Raw genomic sequence first — 16,648 nt, forward strand, 5'->3', positions numbered from 1 at the left:
CCTGACCTAGAGAGAGTGAGAAGCAGCTTTTTGGCTTTTACCTGCACAGGATGATCCCACTGGAAGGGGGTGGAAATGTTGAAAAGTTCTGTGCAGTAGAGTTGAAACCCAGGAAGCTGCAACGGGAATTTTGGGAAATACCCTGCCCAAAGAGCTGGAATTCAGGTGGAGGCCCAGCAGCATTTGAGGAGGAGCCAGCTGGGGATCCTGTCCCTTAAAGTCTAAACCAGAAACACTCCAGTTCAACTGGAAACTTCTCCCTGGAGTTCTCCTCTTCAAGAGGATCTTTGGGAAGAAGAGGGAGGAAAGCATTTCACAGCTGTCAAATGCCAGCAAAATCCATTTCCAACAAACCCTGCACTTGTGTGTGTTTATTCTTGGAATTCTCTTAGCAGGACCGGCCCCACGCTGTGCTCAGTGACAATCCCCACAGAACAGACGTTATCCCACATCCTCTTGGGCTGTCCCAGACCAGCACAAATGCTCCCAGCATGGATCCAAACGTCCTGTTCTCGAGTCAGCTACAGCAGGGACACGATTTTGGGTCACTTCTTGTAAAGTCTGTACAGGGAATGAGGTGGGGAGGGAGGGAAGAGGCACAGGAAAAAAGGCTGGCTTTTCTACTTCCCAGAACTCTCCCCTGGTTTTTTCAGAGAACACAAAGATTGCTCTGATCAACTCCTGCTTTTGTCAGCCTAATATGTGGTATTTAAAGAAAAAGACATTGCTTGTAAAATGTGACATTTCAGAAGCATTTTGGTATGAAGTGCTAAGCCTGACAAACCTCCCTAAACACAGGCTTGAGGCACGAAAGGTCTGACTGGATTGGACCCACTTGGAATGGAAACATTGGGGTGTCTGGAATATGCTCCAGGGGACCTGGCAAGCTGCAGCCAGAGCCTCTCTCCAAGTGCTTGGAACCTGGAGCCTTTGAGGTCTGGGGAAAAAGTCTGTTTCAGAAAGCTCTTGAAGAGTGTGAAGGTGTGGTGGAGGAGTTTAGCATGCACAGATGATTAATTTGCTCCTGGAAAGGGAGATTTCTGACAGCAGGATATTTATACTGGAATATCTACATTAAAATGCTCAGTCCCTTCAAAATTCAATTTAACCATGGAGTTCCTTAGCACTGAATAATGGATCTCGGATCCCAGCAAACCTTGGGTCAGATCCTGCTTCTGGCTTATGTTTGTCACCTCCAGAGGCACAGTCCTGATTACAAAATCAAAAGATATTAATTGTCAAATCAACACCCTGCAGGATTTTGGAGGGTTTTTTTTAATTCTGAATTCCTAAAATGAGTCTGTGTTCCAATGCACAGCAAAGCCAATCAATGCTGCCTTTGGATGTGAGAACATATCCCACAGGGAGAGGTGTATTTAAATAGTTTTTAAAGGCTACTGCTTAAAACATTTAAATGTTGGTAATCATACATACTTACAGTGAACTGAATGAACTTTGAATTAACTGACAGGTTTGATTAATAACCATAAATAATTAGCAGCTGTTTCCTTTCTGTCAAAAAAGGTACTGCAATTATAGCATCCTTAAGGCTGTCATTTACAGGCACTTCTTGGAGCAAATATTACAATGAAATGTTTCATTAACTCTTAGTGTAACATTCCTCCCCGCTTGCACAATGATGGTTACATTAATTAGCACACCTTGCTTGGCTACAGAAATCATTTTTAGTTCATCAGGAGATGAAACTGGTGATAAAAGCAGAACATTTCTGGGTGATTTGAACATCGAAATGATCAATATGTTCATTATTCAGTGTCACTCTTTGGCAACTGCCGAGCGTGAATCAGAATGGATGCAATTCTGTATGGAATAGAGGGAAAAGTTCCAGAGCAACCCTTTGCTTCCTCTTTTAATTCTACCTTGATTTTTAAAGTTCTGAAAGTTTTAATCTTTGTAATTGTTATTTTGTAAGTGTAGAGTTAATTTCGGTGAGCAGACTGTCCCTGCAGAGGACAGCAAATTCCAATTCTGTCCTGCAGGAACAGCCCTTTCCCCTCTTTATGTTCCCCTCCAACCTGGAACCAACCCCTGCTCCCACCAAGATTAATAAATATTAAAAAAATATTTGGGAATTCCTGCCCAACTACACACCAAAGGATCTGGCTGCTGAGAATCAGAACACAATGTTCAAAACATTTTTATACACAATAAGCAACTTCCACTGGGAATCAGGTCCTGCAGGAGGACCAAGGTTTGGCCTTTGGGGCTGGCTGTGGGATTTGAGCAGTGCATTTCCCTGAGAATGTCTCCACAGGGATTCTGGATGCAGCTTCTCCCATGGTGTGTCCAGGACAGAATGCTCTGCACTGAGAAACTTCTCCAGAGCTGTGGGGCCGAGCTGCTGCTGGGGGCTTTGGGGAGGCCACTGCAAATCCCAGTGCCTGGAAACGCTGTGACATGGAAGCGGAAAGGACTCAACCAGCGGGACAATGCTCATCCCCCAGGCACGCACACACTGTGCCCTGCCACCTAAAAAAATAACTCGGCCTGCCAGAGGTTTGGTTTGGGTGGTTTTGTTTGGTTTGGGCTGTTTTTCCCTCTGATCCAGGACACGGCTCTCATTCTCATCTGGAACTGATTCAGGGTGCAGAGGAGTGCGCTGTCAAAACCTCCCCCAGCAGCCCTGATGGTTGTGTGCAGCAAACAAAGGAGACACAGATTTTATCAGCGCTGATATCAGCGATGGCAGAGCCCAATTGTCTCCGCAGGGCCCTTGCGCAATGCAGCGGGACGGGAGCTGGGAACGGGACCTGACCTGGCCCCGAGGAGCAGAGCGAGCCAGGGACACAGCGGGACCTGCCATCCCGGAGGTCCCTTCCCCGCCACCGCGGGGCTGCAGCTGCCCGGGTCGCTTGGAACGAAGGCACCCATCAGATAAAGCCCTTTGATAACCCGGCTGGGTCGATCGTTTGGTTTGTCCTACCTAGCTGAGTGTGGGCTCATCAGTGAAATGCCAACCTGGCCAAAACCCAGAGGTTTGGCTCCGTGACCCCTCCAAAACGCATCGCTGCTGCCGTCAGAGCAGCCCTGCTCCTCCTGGCAAGGCAGAGCTGCTCCCTCACTGCCTGAGGATGCCATCTACGCGTGTCCTCGGGGCTCAGCTCCCACTAATGCCTTAGGATTTAGCTTTTATGGGTTTTATATTTTTAGCTTTTTTTAAAAAAAATATTTTTCAGAGCCTGTGCTGCTGTAGCACTCTAAAGCTCCATAGCCTGTCAGCTGCTGTTCTCCCATTTTATTCAGACAAAACCATTCCTCTCTCGGCCTGAAACTCGAGGACATCTCACTGTCTCAGGCCCTGAGAGATTCACTGTAAACACCAGTGAACTGGGGGGAGCAGACTGGGAGTAAATGACTTCATTAGCTGAAGCTTTAAGTGGAGGATTAACCCCCATATGTAAATGGACCAAACTTATAAAAGTGTGAAAAACTGGTGACCATCACCCAGCGTGGGTGTAGCCCTCAGACACTTTTGACTGCCCAAGGTGAGCCTGTTGAAGGCCTTCAATAAATACCTGCTTTTATTCTCTTCATTTTCTTTAGCCTCTGTTTCAGGTCTCCACTCCAAGGCATCACCAGCCCCTCGGGAGCCTGTCCGGAGCCATTCCTGATGGGAAAAGGGAGCAGAGCTGCCTCCAGCCCTGGGTATCTCCCAGGGGGTGAATGGCTGTCCCAGGCAGGCTCGGGAATGCAGCAGGCAGCGGGAATGCTCAGGGAGTCCCGCACACCCGGGGCTGCAGGAGGCAGCTGGCCCCGGGGAGTGACAGGCTCCTGATGGCAGCAGCACGTGGAGCATCTTCATGTGACATCCACAGGTGGGGCGGAGGGGAAAACAGTTTTTATCCGTTGCTATGGAGTCATGATTAGCTTGTGTGTCTTCAGAGCCTGCCGAGGAGAAATGAAGGCTATTTTCTTATATAGATGTCATGAAATCAATCCTGGCAGAATTTCGGGAGTCAAAGGCTAAGCAGGTTTGCCCGAATGCCTCCTGTCACTTGATACACAAATAAATCTAGCCAGGGGACCTGAAACAAGTGTCACTTGTCAGCCAGAGCCGGGCACAAAAATGACTTTTTAGTCTCGTTTGGAGCTGTTTATGCACACAGCAACACAACAAACGTGTGTTCAATAAAACACAGCAATTATCCTCACCCAAAATGAGCCTTAGAAAATGAAGTAAAAAAACCACCTTATTGCAAAGGGTGACTTCAGAAGAAACTTTTCCCTTATTCTCTCCAAATGCTAAAAGCAAACCTGATGTTCTTCTTTTAAAATGTGTCTGCCTCTAGCTCTTTGGCACAGGTTTGCTGCTGGGAGGGCCGGCAATCTATTTAATGACTGCATTGACGTCAATAGCATAACTGAAATACTTACTAAGATGCATGAGTCCAACTTTCGGGGGGTGTGTTCGAGGCAGGCGGGCACAACACGCGGAACGGACTCCCGGCAGGAATGAACTCCCCCCGGAGAGCCGGCAAGAGCCTCGGGATGGCCCCGTGCTGCCCGGAGCTGCCTCAGCCCCGCTCGGAAATTCACCTTGAGACGCTCTTTTAACCTGACGAGCGGCAAGAATGGCTTCAGCGCTCACCAGCCAGCCCTCGTTTAGGCGCGTCACTAAGCTCATTATCTACCTGATTTCTCACACGGTTTTGGTTAGTTTCTGAATGATCTGCATCGTGCCTGCGCGGCATCCTTTAAAAATAATATCTGTAGGTGCTCACAAGCCTCCATTTGTGCACGCAGCCAGTGACTCTGCGGCTCAGCTGCTCAGGAACTCGTGGTTCCTCTGCACTCCCGTAAAAGCCCAAAGCACCACAGCCGTTTGACTTTTACAGTCGCTCTCCAAATCAAAAGGTCAAATCTTCAGCCAAACTCCCGGCAAAGAAACAGAATTTCAAAGTGAATCCAGCACTCCGTGTGTGCCTAGAGCCATTCTGCACGGGCCAAGCAGAGGAGGATGGTGCAGCAGCTCCATGCTAATTACTGGGGATTCAGAGATATCTGCAACCCAGAGCTCACTTGCATGCACAAGGCTCCCTAGCTCCTACAAAATCTTGGGGCTCTCAGCAGCAGGAGCAGTATCCAATCTTTGTTTATGCTTTACACAAAGGTTCGTGCACGAGTCTGTGAACGTCCTACACCCACAGGAAAAATGAAAGAGTACGAGTTTGGAGGTCGTGTAAAGGCATGTGAGAAGAGCAGACAAACGTGCCGAGGTACAGGAAAGCAGCGCTAAGGCACAAGGAAGAAAAACACCGACCCTTCCCTCCCATCCCCAGAGAGGAATTTGAACAAAGCTTTAATCCCCTGAGCCCTGAGATGCTGCAGGTGACATATCCCAAAGGGCAGCACTCCCCAAGCCTGGGGCTGTGGCAGATCAGCAATATTGTGCCATTAATTGTGAGGACAACTGCCTACCATTAATTGTGAGCAGAACTGTCATTAGTGAGTGCTGAGAGTATCCAAGGGGATCCTGAGAAGTCTTTGCAAACCCCTCACAGTCAGGGAAAAACTCGGTGCTGTTTGGTCCACAGCTCTGTGCTTTGCTCCTGTCACCATTGGTGACATTAAATGTGGCAGTGGATCAAACAGGAATGGGAAAACACTGCCCATCCCAGGACTGACGGTGTGGGAACAAAACAGGTTGGGAAAAGTTTGTACCAAATCTGTGAAAGAATGAGAGGCTTGGACTGTGAAAGGTGATTTAATTCAGAGGGAATAAGGGTCACTGCAGGGAATAAACATGGAAGAAGGAACAAAACCAAGCAGGAAAAGCCAGACTTGCTGCTGGTTAAAGGTGTTATTGGTTGAATCACTGGGTAGGAACTGCAGACCTTTCACTGGGGCCAGGGGAGGGGAGAGCTGGAGGGAGAAGGGAAGGTGCTGATCGATTCCTGAGCCCAAGGTGGCACAAAGGTCACTGAGAGTAACTGTGGCAGAGGCCACACTCCGCGGAAACAAAGGGGGACAGGAGAAAGAAACCTCAGGAGAAAGAGCCCTCAGGGACACCGTGTCTCTCATTGTTCCTGTAACCCAGAGCTGGCTGAGCCCTGGCCCTGCACAGCTGCTGAGGATGCCACACACCACAGGAACCCCACAGCACTCCCATCATCCTGCCCAGCTCATTAAGGATTGATGGACTTTTGCTATGGCTTTGTATTTCCATGTTATGGTTTCTCAGTTAATTCATAAAAGTGATTTTGTGCGTTCCTGTGAGCTGCAGCTATAACAAAATAACAGGAAAAATCTGCCAGATTTACTTCAGCTGATACCAAGGACAAAACACAGGATGTTCAATCCATATTGCCCTTCCTTCTCTGGCTGTGCTTGCAAGGTTAAGAAAGCTCTGAAATACACAGTCACACCAGCAGTGCCTTTCAAAGCCCTTTGTCCCAGGAAAAACTCGGCCAAAAGTTTTTCTGCTTAAAGAAAATGAAAGCAAAAAAGAATTTCCTCGTTTCACCACAGCTCATTTATTCCACCACGGGCCTGGGTCCTCAGTGATGCAACACCAGCAACAGATTTGGCTGTTGTTGCTTGGAAAATCCTGGAATATTCCAGCTGGAGTAAACAGCTGGCGTGTATTCCTTGCAGTGCAAATGCTGGATGTAATTTGCCTCCCTCCAGGGTAATTTTATTAATGCAGCCTTGTTTGCTGTAAGCCCTGAGTTCTGTATTTCTCAGAACAGGATATAAATCACCCCATAAATGACAAATCAAAGGAGACATCCACAAGATGCTCACAGTGATGTCAGTGGGTTGTGGTAAAGCCGTGAATCAACGGGTGACACTGGAGGGTTAAAATCAAATTCCAAGCCTCAACAAATCTTGTGAATCTAAACCCAGTCCATTTCAAATACAGCCTTTTATCTGGAGAGATGTGAAGCAGCCTGGTCCCAATCAAAACACGACTGCTTCCTTCTGCAAAGCCTTCAGGAAAAACACTCTGCATCCTCTCAGCCGCTGGCACAGAACTGGAAGGGTTCTGATAGGAAAACCTCTCCTTCAGTTCATCATTTCCAAAGCAGAAGCCATCAACAGGGGGAAAAAAAGGTGCAAACACCAAAAAAGTTCCTTAAAAATCTCTGTTCTTGCCGAATTAAATGGAAACTTCCTTAGAAAGTCAAGGGTTGTGATTGTTTTCTGCTGCCTGGAAAGGAAGTCAGTGTGACAGTGGCTGTGAAGAGGCAGAGGAAGGCGATGACCTGAATTTAACCAAGAACCCCAGGATTTTCTGCCAATAATGCCAATATTGGCTGGTTTATGTAGGAAATCACACAATTTCCCATTAGTCTCAAAAATGCATCTCCTTCTTACCTACAAAGTGTCACAATTTACCAAAGCTGCAACGATCCAACTTACTTTTTAAAATTTTACTTGAGGATTTCACCTAAAAGCAGCTAAGATTCATGGTTAAAACCCTATTTACTTGAGGGGCCACAAATCCAACCTTTACAAGGTAACACAACACTTGCTCTACAGTTCTGTGTGTCAAACACTTCATTACTGAAGGAATTTTCATATATTCCCAGCATTAGAAGCTTGGATCAGCTAAAAAGTACCAAGTGTCCTACAGCTCTTGTTGGAAATAGTGTAGAAAAATATCCCCAAAGTGTTAAAAAGTTGAGAGCAACTTTTTCCACGGCAAGTGTTAAGAAAATGAACCTAAAAATTCCTGGAAGGGCATTCTCTCCTCACTAGTAGATTGTCTAACTTACATAAACAGATCCATTGAAAGCCTAGGAAATTTTCCATGGATTTTTTTTTTTCTTCCATACAGGCACAAATTCAAAGCTTTGCTAGACCCAGCCTTAGATCAGGTGATGAGTTGCATTCCTGCTGGCTGTGACAGAAAGGGAAGGAGTTTAAGATTATGTTGTCCAGTTTTGTTTTTGAATCAGAGGTTTCCATCTCCCATTAACAAGTTTGGAGGAACCTAACCTGGAAGTGTCCAGGACTCTGTGAGTCCCCTGAGAATAAATAACACACAGCAGGAAAGGAAATGATAGTTATCCAGGCTTCACATGCTGTGAAAATTAAGCTTTATTAGTCCCTCCAAGCATGTAATTATTGGAAGGGCTGAGATTAAACCTTACAAATGGGCACTGATCCAAATCTTATCTCCTTCTCTCTGGAGCAACCTTTGAATTAGTGCAAGTAGGGCCAGCTCTGATCCTGAGCAGGGTTCTACAGACCCTCAGCCTGGCTAAACCCAGGTGTCAAAGCAAATAAACCTGTCCTAAGTAATCAGCTTCTGCTGCTCATCCTCGTCCTTCCCCCTGCCTGAGCAGCCCTCATGGTGCTGCCCACCCCACCTTGCCCTGGCACCCCTTTCCCAGCAGGGAGCCAAGGAAGTCTCACCAAGGAAGGGTTTGAGTACACAGATCACATGGAGACAAACTGAAATAAACAGAATAAAAAAAAGACCCAGCTGTGCCTGAGCCTGTTCAAGGCTCGTAGGCTGGGGCTTGTCCAGGCCTGTGCTCACAGGGACTCACAAGAACAGCAGCCACTGTGGCCATGACTATCAAACCAAAATCATGTTCATCTCCTGTGCTAATACACCAGCAGAAACCCCAAACCAAATGATTAAAATAACAATATTTGGAGCCCGGTAGTTCTCTCCTGTGAGTTTGGCAGGAGGAACCCAGACCTGCACCGGGGAGGGGGCAGGAGAGCAGCTGTGAGCAGAACTGGGCAATAAATGCTGTGTGCCCTTGGCCTGGCAGCCCATCCCCAAATCCCACACGTACCTTGCAGGTTCACTCTGGAAACAGGTGGCTGACTCGTGACTGGAGATCTCCTAAGAGGGAAAAAGAATTCTCTGTCAGGAGGTGGGATTTTATCTTTCCAAACCCTGCCAGCTCCCCCAGTTAAAAATCCTTTTCTATTCTCCCAAAAAACCCCAAGCACTTCACAAAGATTTGTTGAGCAGTGTTGACAGATCTGTTATGAAAAGCCAGAGATGGCTGCTCCCTGCCTGCTCCAAGGGCTGGAAATGAGGAGAAAGGTGCCACCATCCCATGCTGCCTTTGCAACTTCATGCTCAAAACATGCCTGAAGGCAGCAAGGGCCAGGCTCTGGGCTTCCCCCATGGCCAAGGCCTTTTCCCATAAAGCTTTTCCCTGTGATGTCAAACTGCTGCAAGGCAATGCCACAGGAAAGGTCAGAAATGTGTCTTTAAACCCTCCAGTTAACACTGGAATTGCTCCCGAAGCGAGGAAGAGGATGCTGCAGTACTACTGTTTAGCTCTCAAACAGCTGAAGGACACTTCTTGGACTCTGAGCAACAATCTCAGCAGCAATTCCTGGATTTTGGAGGGGCCAAAAGCTATTTGAAAAAAACTGGTTCAAGTCAAGCCAACAGGGTCTGACTGGAGAAAGGTGCAGATTGTCTCCTAATGTCAACACAGTTCCCTACAAGTCTTGCCAAACAAAACTGTCAATTTTTCAAGCTAAAACCATCATCAGAGACTTGTTTTCTAAAGGAGTTAAAAAGAGTTGACACCAAAATCAAGACACTTCAGTTTGGATTGACTACAGTCCTTCAGGCTGACCAAAAATGAAACTTTGGGCTTCTTCTGCTTCCCTAAAGAAGTTTTGGATCCATTTTAACTGAAGCCAGATTTCCCCACACTCTCCCTTCGTCAACCTCCTTCCTAACCCCAAATTTCGGAGTCAGCCACTGAACTGCAACATCCATTATTCGCCAGCTCTCCTTTGAAGCTGGAATCAAAGCAGGCAGAGCGGCTCAACTGTGCTGCAATTGTAGCTCCGGGGGGTTCCTCAGAAGTGCTCCAGGAAGGCCTCGCTGCCCAGGTGAGGTCTGGAGCGCAATCCCAGCCCTGCTGCCAGCCCTCCACAGCCCGCGCCGGCAGGAGCCTCCCTGGCATCCAAAGGCTGTTCTGGCAGGATGTGCAGCACCCGGGCTCTCTGAAGGGTTCAGCACAGGGCACACACGCTGGGCGCTCAATTCCCTGCAAATGTGCCCCGACCTGCCTCTGCTGAGCCTTTGAAAAGCCAAATCTCGAAATCTCTGAAAAACAGAAACTCCCCGACAGGGACAGCGCGCCGCGGCTGCAGCACTCCCGGAGCGGAGGGATCCAAGCCCATGGATCTCCAAGCCCTGAGCTGCACAGACATGCCTTTGGGGGGTGGGGAGGGACCAGCCGCTGCTCCGAACGCTATTCCCCGCTCCAGAGCCGGCACCGCTCCCGCCACCCTCAGATCCATGTGCCCATCGTGTTTTCCGGGCAGGCAGGGATGGGAGATGGGAGATTTGACAGCGCTGTCCTTCCTCAGCCGCCGCCGCGCTCCAGCGGCTCCCGCTGCCCGCTCCTTCCCTCCCGCCGCAGGGCATCACACCGAGCAGGCTCCGGATGCTTCCCGACCGCGTCCCGGGCTGCAATTGCCAAACTCCGGCACTCCAAAGCCATTAATCATCCTCTCCTCTTTTCCAATCAGGAAACTGCCTCAAGAACCCTGACGTTAAAGTCCAAAAAATATGACTGCCAGTTGTTTTTTTTTCCTCCAGGCCTTAACATTCATATTTTCCAGCAAATATGTGGGACAGCATCCTCTTTTTCCTTGCTTGGGCCAGGAGGGGTGGAGGAGGAAAAAAGAGAGGAGAGGAGAAGAGGGGGTAAAGGAAAGCTGAGATTCTCATGATCCCCAGAGCAGAAGTTTAAGTAAAATGTCACATATCATGAGACAGATGATAAAATCATGAGCTGGCAGCATGGCTGTAACCCAGCAGAGCTCTTTGGAAACTGTGCAGGAAGCTCCACGGCACCTGGAAGCACATTCTGCCATGGACTGGGATGTTTGGCATGGGATGGTTTAAAAATTTAATGACTTTTACTTTGGCCAGGCAAACAACTTTATACCTCAATCAAATCTGGGAATGCTTTCCAAAGGACACTGTAAGATGCCTGTGTGTCCTACAGGTTACACCCTCACTTCCTTCCGGCCCTGTCCAATTTCACATTCCTCATTAGGAACTGCCAAAATGCCCGAGCTTTCCAAAAAAGCAAAGCTTAAAAAAAAGGGAATATTTGAGCCATCTGGGTTTTTATTAACCTCCACCTTGGAATGTGGCGGTTCCTTCCCATCAAAATTTGCCAACAGGAATCCACAGGAGGGAAAACCTCACGCCTGGATAAAATGCTGGGCTTTATGTAAAATAAAGATGGTGAGCTCGTGGTGGGCACCAGGTGATGCTACTCACACCTGGAGTGGAGTGAGCCCATGGTGTCCCACTGGGGACATCCCTGCACCTCATCCTTCCCTTCCGGAGCCAGCGGAGCAGGGTGGGATCAGTGGGACGGGTGGGTGCACAGCAGACCTCACCAGGAATGAGTGATGATGGCTTGAGGCTGAACAGCCCTCTGGGGCCCAGCAGGCCAGAGGATGACGATGGCTGGCTCAGTATAAATAGCCAAGGGGAAATGCTGGTTCCGGACAAAGGCCTAAAAAGGAGTTTGTTTGGTTTCTCCTGTTCAGCAGGTAGGAAAAACAACATCCTCCTCCTGAGTGCATCACCTTCCTCCTTCAGAGCAATCAGTGTCAAAGGAAGTGATGTGGGGCTCAGTTCTCTGGGCAGCCCTCTTGCAGCTGAGCTCCAGGATGCTGCTGCTGGGAAATCCTTGTTGTTCCCAGAGCCCCAGGTTTGGGGTGCCCCCCTTGACATCTGCCCTTTGGCCATGAACAGCTCAGGTGAGATTAGCTGCATTGGGTAGAGCCTGGTGCTGATAACACCAGCTTTGGGGGGTTGATCCCTCAATGGGCCAACTAAGAGTTGGACTTGATTCTGCTGGATCCCTTCCAAGGGACAATTCTGGGATTATTACTGCTGTGTGAAGCAGCGCTGGAAATGCAGGGCAGGACCATTATGGAATGCCTGGGATAGCCAAGGTGGCCACATGACAAAGATCATGGAATTGTTTAGGTTGACAAAGACCTCTGAGATCATCAAATCCAACTCAGCGCTGCCAAGGCCACCACTGACCCGTGCCCCCAGGATTTTAAATCCCTCCAGGGATGGGGACTCCACCCCTGCCCTGGGCAGCTGTGCCAGGGCTGGGGAACCCTTCCTGTGAAGAAATTCTTCCTGGTATTCAAATAAACGTGCCCTGGCCCAGCCTGGGGCTGTTCCCTCTCCTCCTGTCCCTGTTCCCTGGAGCACAGCCCTATCCCCCGGCTGTCCCCTCCTGGCAGGAGCTGTGCAGAGCCACAAGGGCCCCCTGAGCCTCCTTTGCTCCAGGCTGAGCCCCTTCCCAGCTCCTCAGCCTCTCCTGGGGCTCCAGACCCTTCCCCAGATCCATTTCCTTCTCACTCACCAACCCCTCAATGTGTTTTTTTGTGGTGTGGGGCCCCAAACTGTCCCCACGATTCATAATGGACATTGCACAAAATGAAACACGATGCTTGTTCCTCATGGAGGACCTGAGGGATGAGGGGATGAGAGGTTAGGGAATGAGGAGATGAAGGGATGAGGGGAGGAGAGACTGAATGGATGAGGTGATGAGGGGATGAGGGAATGAAGGAATGAGGCTTAGTTGGGGGATAAGGGCATGAAGGGATAAGGGAACGAAGGGATGAAGAGATGAGGGGATGTGGGGATGAAGAGATGAGGGGACGAGAGGATGAGGCGGTGAGGGAATGAAGGGATGAGAGGATGTGAGCATGAAGGCATGAGGAGATGAATGGAGGAGGGGATGAGGGGACAAGAGGATGAAACGGATGAGGGGATGAGAGGACGAGGCAGTGAGAGGATGAGGGGTGAGGGAATGGAGGGATGAGAGCATGAGGGGATGGACGCCATGAAGGGATGAGAGCATGAGAGCATGAGGGGATGGACGCCATGAAGGGATGAGGGGACGAGAGGACGAGGCGGTGAGGGAATAGGAGTGAGGGAATGAAGGGATGAGGGGATGGACACCATGAGAGGATGAAGGACGAGGCGGTGAGGGAACGAGAGCACGAGGGGACGAGGGCAGGGCCGCCATGAGGGGAGGCAGACGGCGCCCCCTGGCGTCCCGCGCAAACCGCGGCCGAGCCGTGAGGCCATGGCGGAGCCTGAGGCACCGCGGCCGCCGCTGCCCGGCCCCCGCCGCCCCTGCTCGGGCCCCGCCGGCTCCTCCTGCGTACGGAAGGAGCTTAAAAAGCCAGGCTTACTTGTTGGAGGTGCCGTGTAAATTGGTGAGAAGCGTGAAGTTGTTCCTCACGCTTCTTAGGCTGGCCAGCACCTGAGGGAGACAAAACCGCAGGTGTCACCTTCTCTGCTTTAATGCTTTACACAAACTATTTTAGAGGCCAATATGCCACCAACTCACCTGGGCGAAAGGTGTGACAATCAGGTCGTCGCCATGCCTAAGGAAAAATGGAGAAAAATGTATAAATTTCTGTACAAATTTACATTCAAGCAGAGTGAAATTCACCTCAGGGAACGAGCGCTTTCCCGAGGGGGTTTTCCTCACGAAAGTACCCGCAGCATTTAGTTAACACCACATAAAAGCTTGTTCCTAATGGAAAGGTCACCGTGTATATCCAAAACAACCAGCTGGAGCGAGCGTTCGGACTGGGAACGCCAGGCAATAAAAGCCAGGAAATTCAAAAGTTAAGGCTCATGCTTGCGCCGCGGTGGAAAAAAACCAACCGTAGTGGTGCGGGGAAAGGTCACCTTTGAATTTCCTGGCTTTTGTTGATCTCTGTCGCAGTCTCTAACCTTGTTCAGACGCCGGGCTTTGTCCGGCTGTTTTCATCATGGAAGGTTTGAGCAGAAGTTGTGAGCAAAATACACCATTGCCGGCAATAAGAGGGATTTTTTTTCTTTTTTTTTTTTTTTTTTTTTTTTCTTTTTTTTTTTTTTTTTTGGTATTAGTTATGGTACTTGAGTTTATATGGAACATTCTATATGATTTACCTAACTGAGAGATGGCAGGGTATAGAATCATTGAAAGGTTTGGGTTGGGAGGGAGTTAAAGGCCATCCAGTCCCACCCCTGCCATGGGCAGGGACATCTTCCAAGACCCCAGGTGGATCCAAACTCCATCCAGCCTGGCCTTGGACATTTCCAGGGATCCAGGGGCAGCCCCAGCTGCTCTGGGCACCCTGTGCCAGGGCCTTCCCACCCTCCCAGCCAGGAATTCCTTCCCAATATCCACCTAAATCTACCCACTTTCAGCTTAAATCCATTCCTCCTTGTCCTGTCCCTCCATCCCTTGTCCCGAGTACCTCTCCAGCTCTCTCGGAGCCCCTTTAGGCATTGTTAGGAGCAAGGTTTTGGTCAATTCTATTCTTAATCCCATGATTAATAACAGGATGTACTGAGCAAGGGCAGCAGAGCCAGCTCCAGATTGCCACAGGACCCTCTGGAGAGTTCTCCACCAGTGCTGGACCCCTCCAAAGAGGAATTCTCCCTGCTGTGCTGCCAGAGGTCATCCCCTCATCCTCACTCGGGTATCAGGGCTACTAAGCCTAAATTTAATTAACATTGTCTCCACACTCATGGAGACTCTGTCCCAAGTGCTAACAGAGCCTTGATGGCCACAGTGGATGGACACTTCAGCTGCAGACAGCCACAAATTTGGGGGAAATTATGGGATTTCCCCCACCCCAGCACACTGCTGGGAATTGTTACGACCCACCATTTACACGAAACACTATTTGCATAATTTGGAGTGTATCCTTCAATAAATATTTAGTCAGTTTTAACTCAGCAGGAACATTTTCTCGCAGAATTCTCGTGGATCTGGCTAATATTCAGATTTCCATTCCGTGACAAAACTTTCGCAACAGCTCAACTTTGTTTAACGAGCACTTTTTTTACAGCTGAATGGCCACTTCAAAACTTCAAAATGTGCCTTTCAAAATAAGGGGCTGGGAATCCAGACACACTGTGAATATCAATCCTCTCGAGCTCAGCCATCTGTCTCATTTCCCCCTTGGTTCTAGGGAACAGCCCCGAAACAGGATGGGGAACAGCAATAGTGTAAATAAAAGTATAGCACAACTTCTCTGTTATTCCAGGATATGGCTTTGAAAGCTCTTCTGCTAAATTCTGGAGAAAATGGGAATATTTGAGGGATGGGATGGGAGAGGATGTTGGATCAGCACCTGTTTTGTGCATTCCAGCTACGAAATGCGCCAGAACCACCCATAAACTTGTCTTAACAGAGCTCCGAGGATTAGAGCAGCACAGAAAGCTCTAGGAGAGTGCAGAACAGGAGCTGAACTGGTGCTTACTGTTCGCTCGGGAGGGAGGAGTTCCTGGACATGGTCTTTGGTGAGAGGTCATAGTCGCTGTCGGATCTGTAGAGGAACGACTCCCGGCGCTGGCTGTGGCCCGGGAACGTCGTGTGCAGGACGAGTCCCGACGAGGAGCTGGCCTGCGGGTCCAGCGGGCTGCGCCCCGGCGACGGGCCATTCTCCACATCGAAGCTGCGAACGGAGCACACACCGCGTGTCACACTCTGCCACAAGAGGGCTCGCAGGGCACCTCAGCACGGCTCTTTACCACCGTGCCACCTCAGTGTGGCTCCCACCGTGTCACCTCAGCACGGCTCGCACCGTGCCACCACAGTGTGGCTCCCACCGTGTCACCTCAGCACAGCTCTCTACCACTGCGTCACCTCAGCGTGGCTCCCACGAGGTCACCTGCCTGTGACCACTGGAGCCACTTACCGGCCCATTTCTCCTGAGTGAAAGGAGGACCCTTTGTGACCAGAAACATGTTCCCTGGAGGCTCCTGAGCTGGCTGCCTCTGCTCATGCTTCCTTCAGCACGGATGTCTCGCAGCTCAGCACAGCTCTCAGCACGAGCACACAGCAGCTGAAGAGAGCAGGGATAGATCAGGGATGGAGAATCCATCCCTGGCAGGCCCTGGCACAGGGTGCCCAGAGCAGCTGTGGCTGCCCCTGGATCCCTGGCAGTGCCCAAGGCCAGGTTGGACAGGGCTTGGAGCACCCTGGGACAGTGGAAGGTGTCCTTGCCCATGGCAGGGCTGGAATGGGATGGGCTTTAAGCTCCCTCCCAACCCAAACCATTCCAGGATTCCATTATTCTAAACACCCCACTCCACCCTCAACGCCCTTTGCACAAGCCCTGGCATTCAATCTGCCAAACCACAGTCCAAGTCTTACAAGCACAACAGGGACTAAAGGCACCAAAGTGTGACAACACTCTCCAGCCCAGCCCTGCACACATCTGCTCCGGAGCCAACTTTTGAAACCCTGCAAGATTTGCAGGCACTTGGCAGCTGTGGGATGCCCAAACCATGTTTTGAGCCATTCAAGGTATCAGTTCAGTGAATTTTAAACAGCTGTGCTGTAAAATGAAGGGCTGTTTAAAAACTAAAAAAAAAAAGCACGAAACTTTTTGTCACCTTTTCCATTTTACACCTGCTTTCTTGTGGTTTCATAGCTTGGCTGCTGTAACCCGTGGCTGAAGTCACCCTGGCCACTCCAGCAAGTGACACCCCTCGTAAACGCTGAAAATGAGCAGGTTGGCCTCCTTTGGGCCTGACAGAAACACCAGATGTGTCACCATGGCCCAGAAAGCCAAGTGAGGTACGGCCACGCTCAGGGGGAATTTCCTTGCCTTTGGAAGTCAGGTTTTGTCTCTTGCT

The 16,648-nt window shown here is 49.7% G+C and overlaps 1 protein-coding gene across 2 annotated transcripts in view; it reads right to left on the reverse strand.

The window, feature by feature from the left end:
- Nucleotides 1-11,304, reverse strand: part of PDE4B (phosphodiesterase 4B) — a 57,046-nt gene extending 45,742 nt beyond the window's left edge. Inside the window, exons 1-2 of one of the 2 annotated variants that reach the window (XM_059853593.1) lie at nt 11,249-11,304; nt 8,775-8,824 (exon numbers count right to left, since the gene is read on the reverse strand). In XM_059853593.1, coding sequence (XP_059709576.1) covers nt 8,775-8,824; nt 11,249-11,289 — 91 coding nt within the window. In that variant the 5' untranslated portion in view covers nt 11,290-11,304. Of the gene's footprint in view, nt 1-8,774; nt 8,825-10,166; nt 10,397-11,248 lie in introns of those variants that run through there. The other variant, XM_059853591.1, reaches the window with a different exon arrangement.
- Between the last annotated feature and the right edge of the window lie 5,344 nt (nt 11,305-16,648).

This window comes from Haemorhous mexicanus, chromosome 9 (genome assembly GCF_027477595.1).
Source record: "Haemorhous mexicanus isolate bHaeMex1 chromosome 9, bHaeMex1.pri, whole genome shotgun sequence".
NCBI classification, from domain to species: Eukaryota; Metazoa; Chordata; class Aves; order Passeriformes; family Fringillidae; genus Haemorhous; species Haemorhous mexicanus.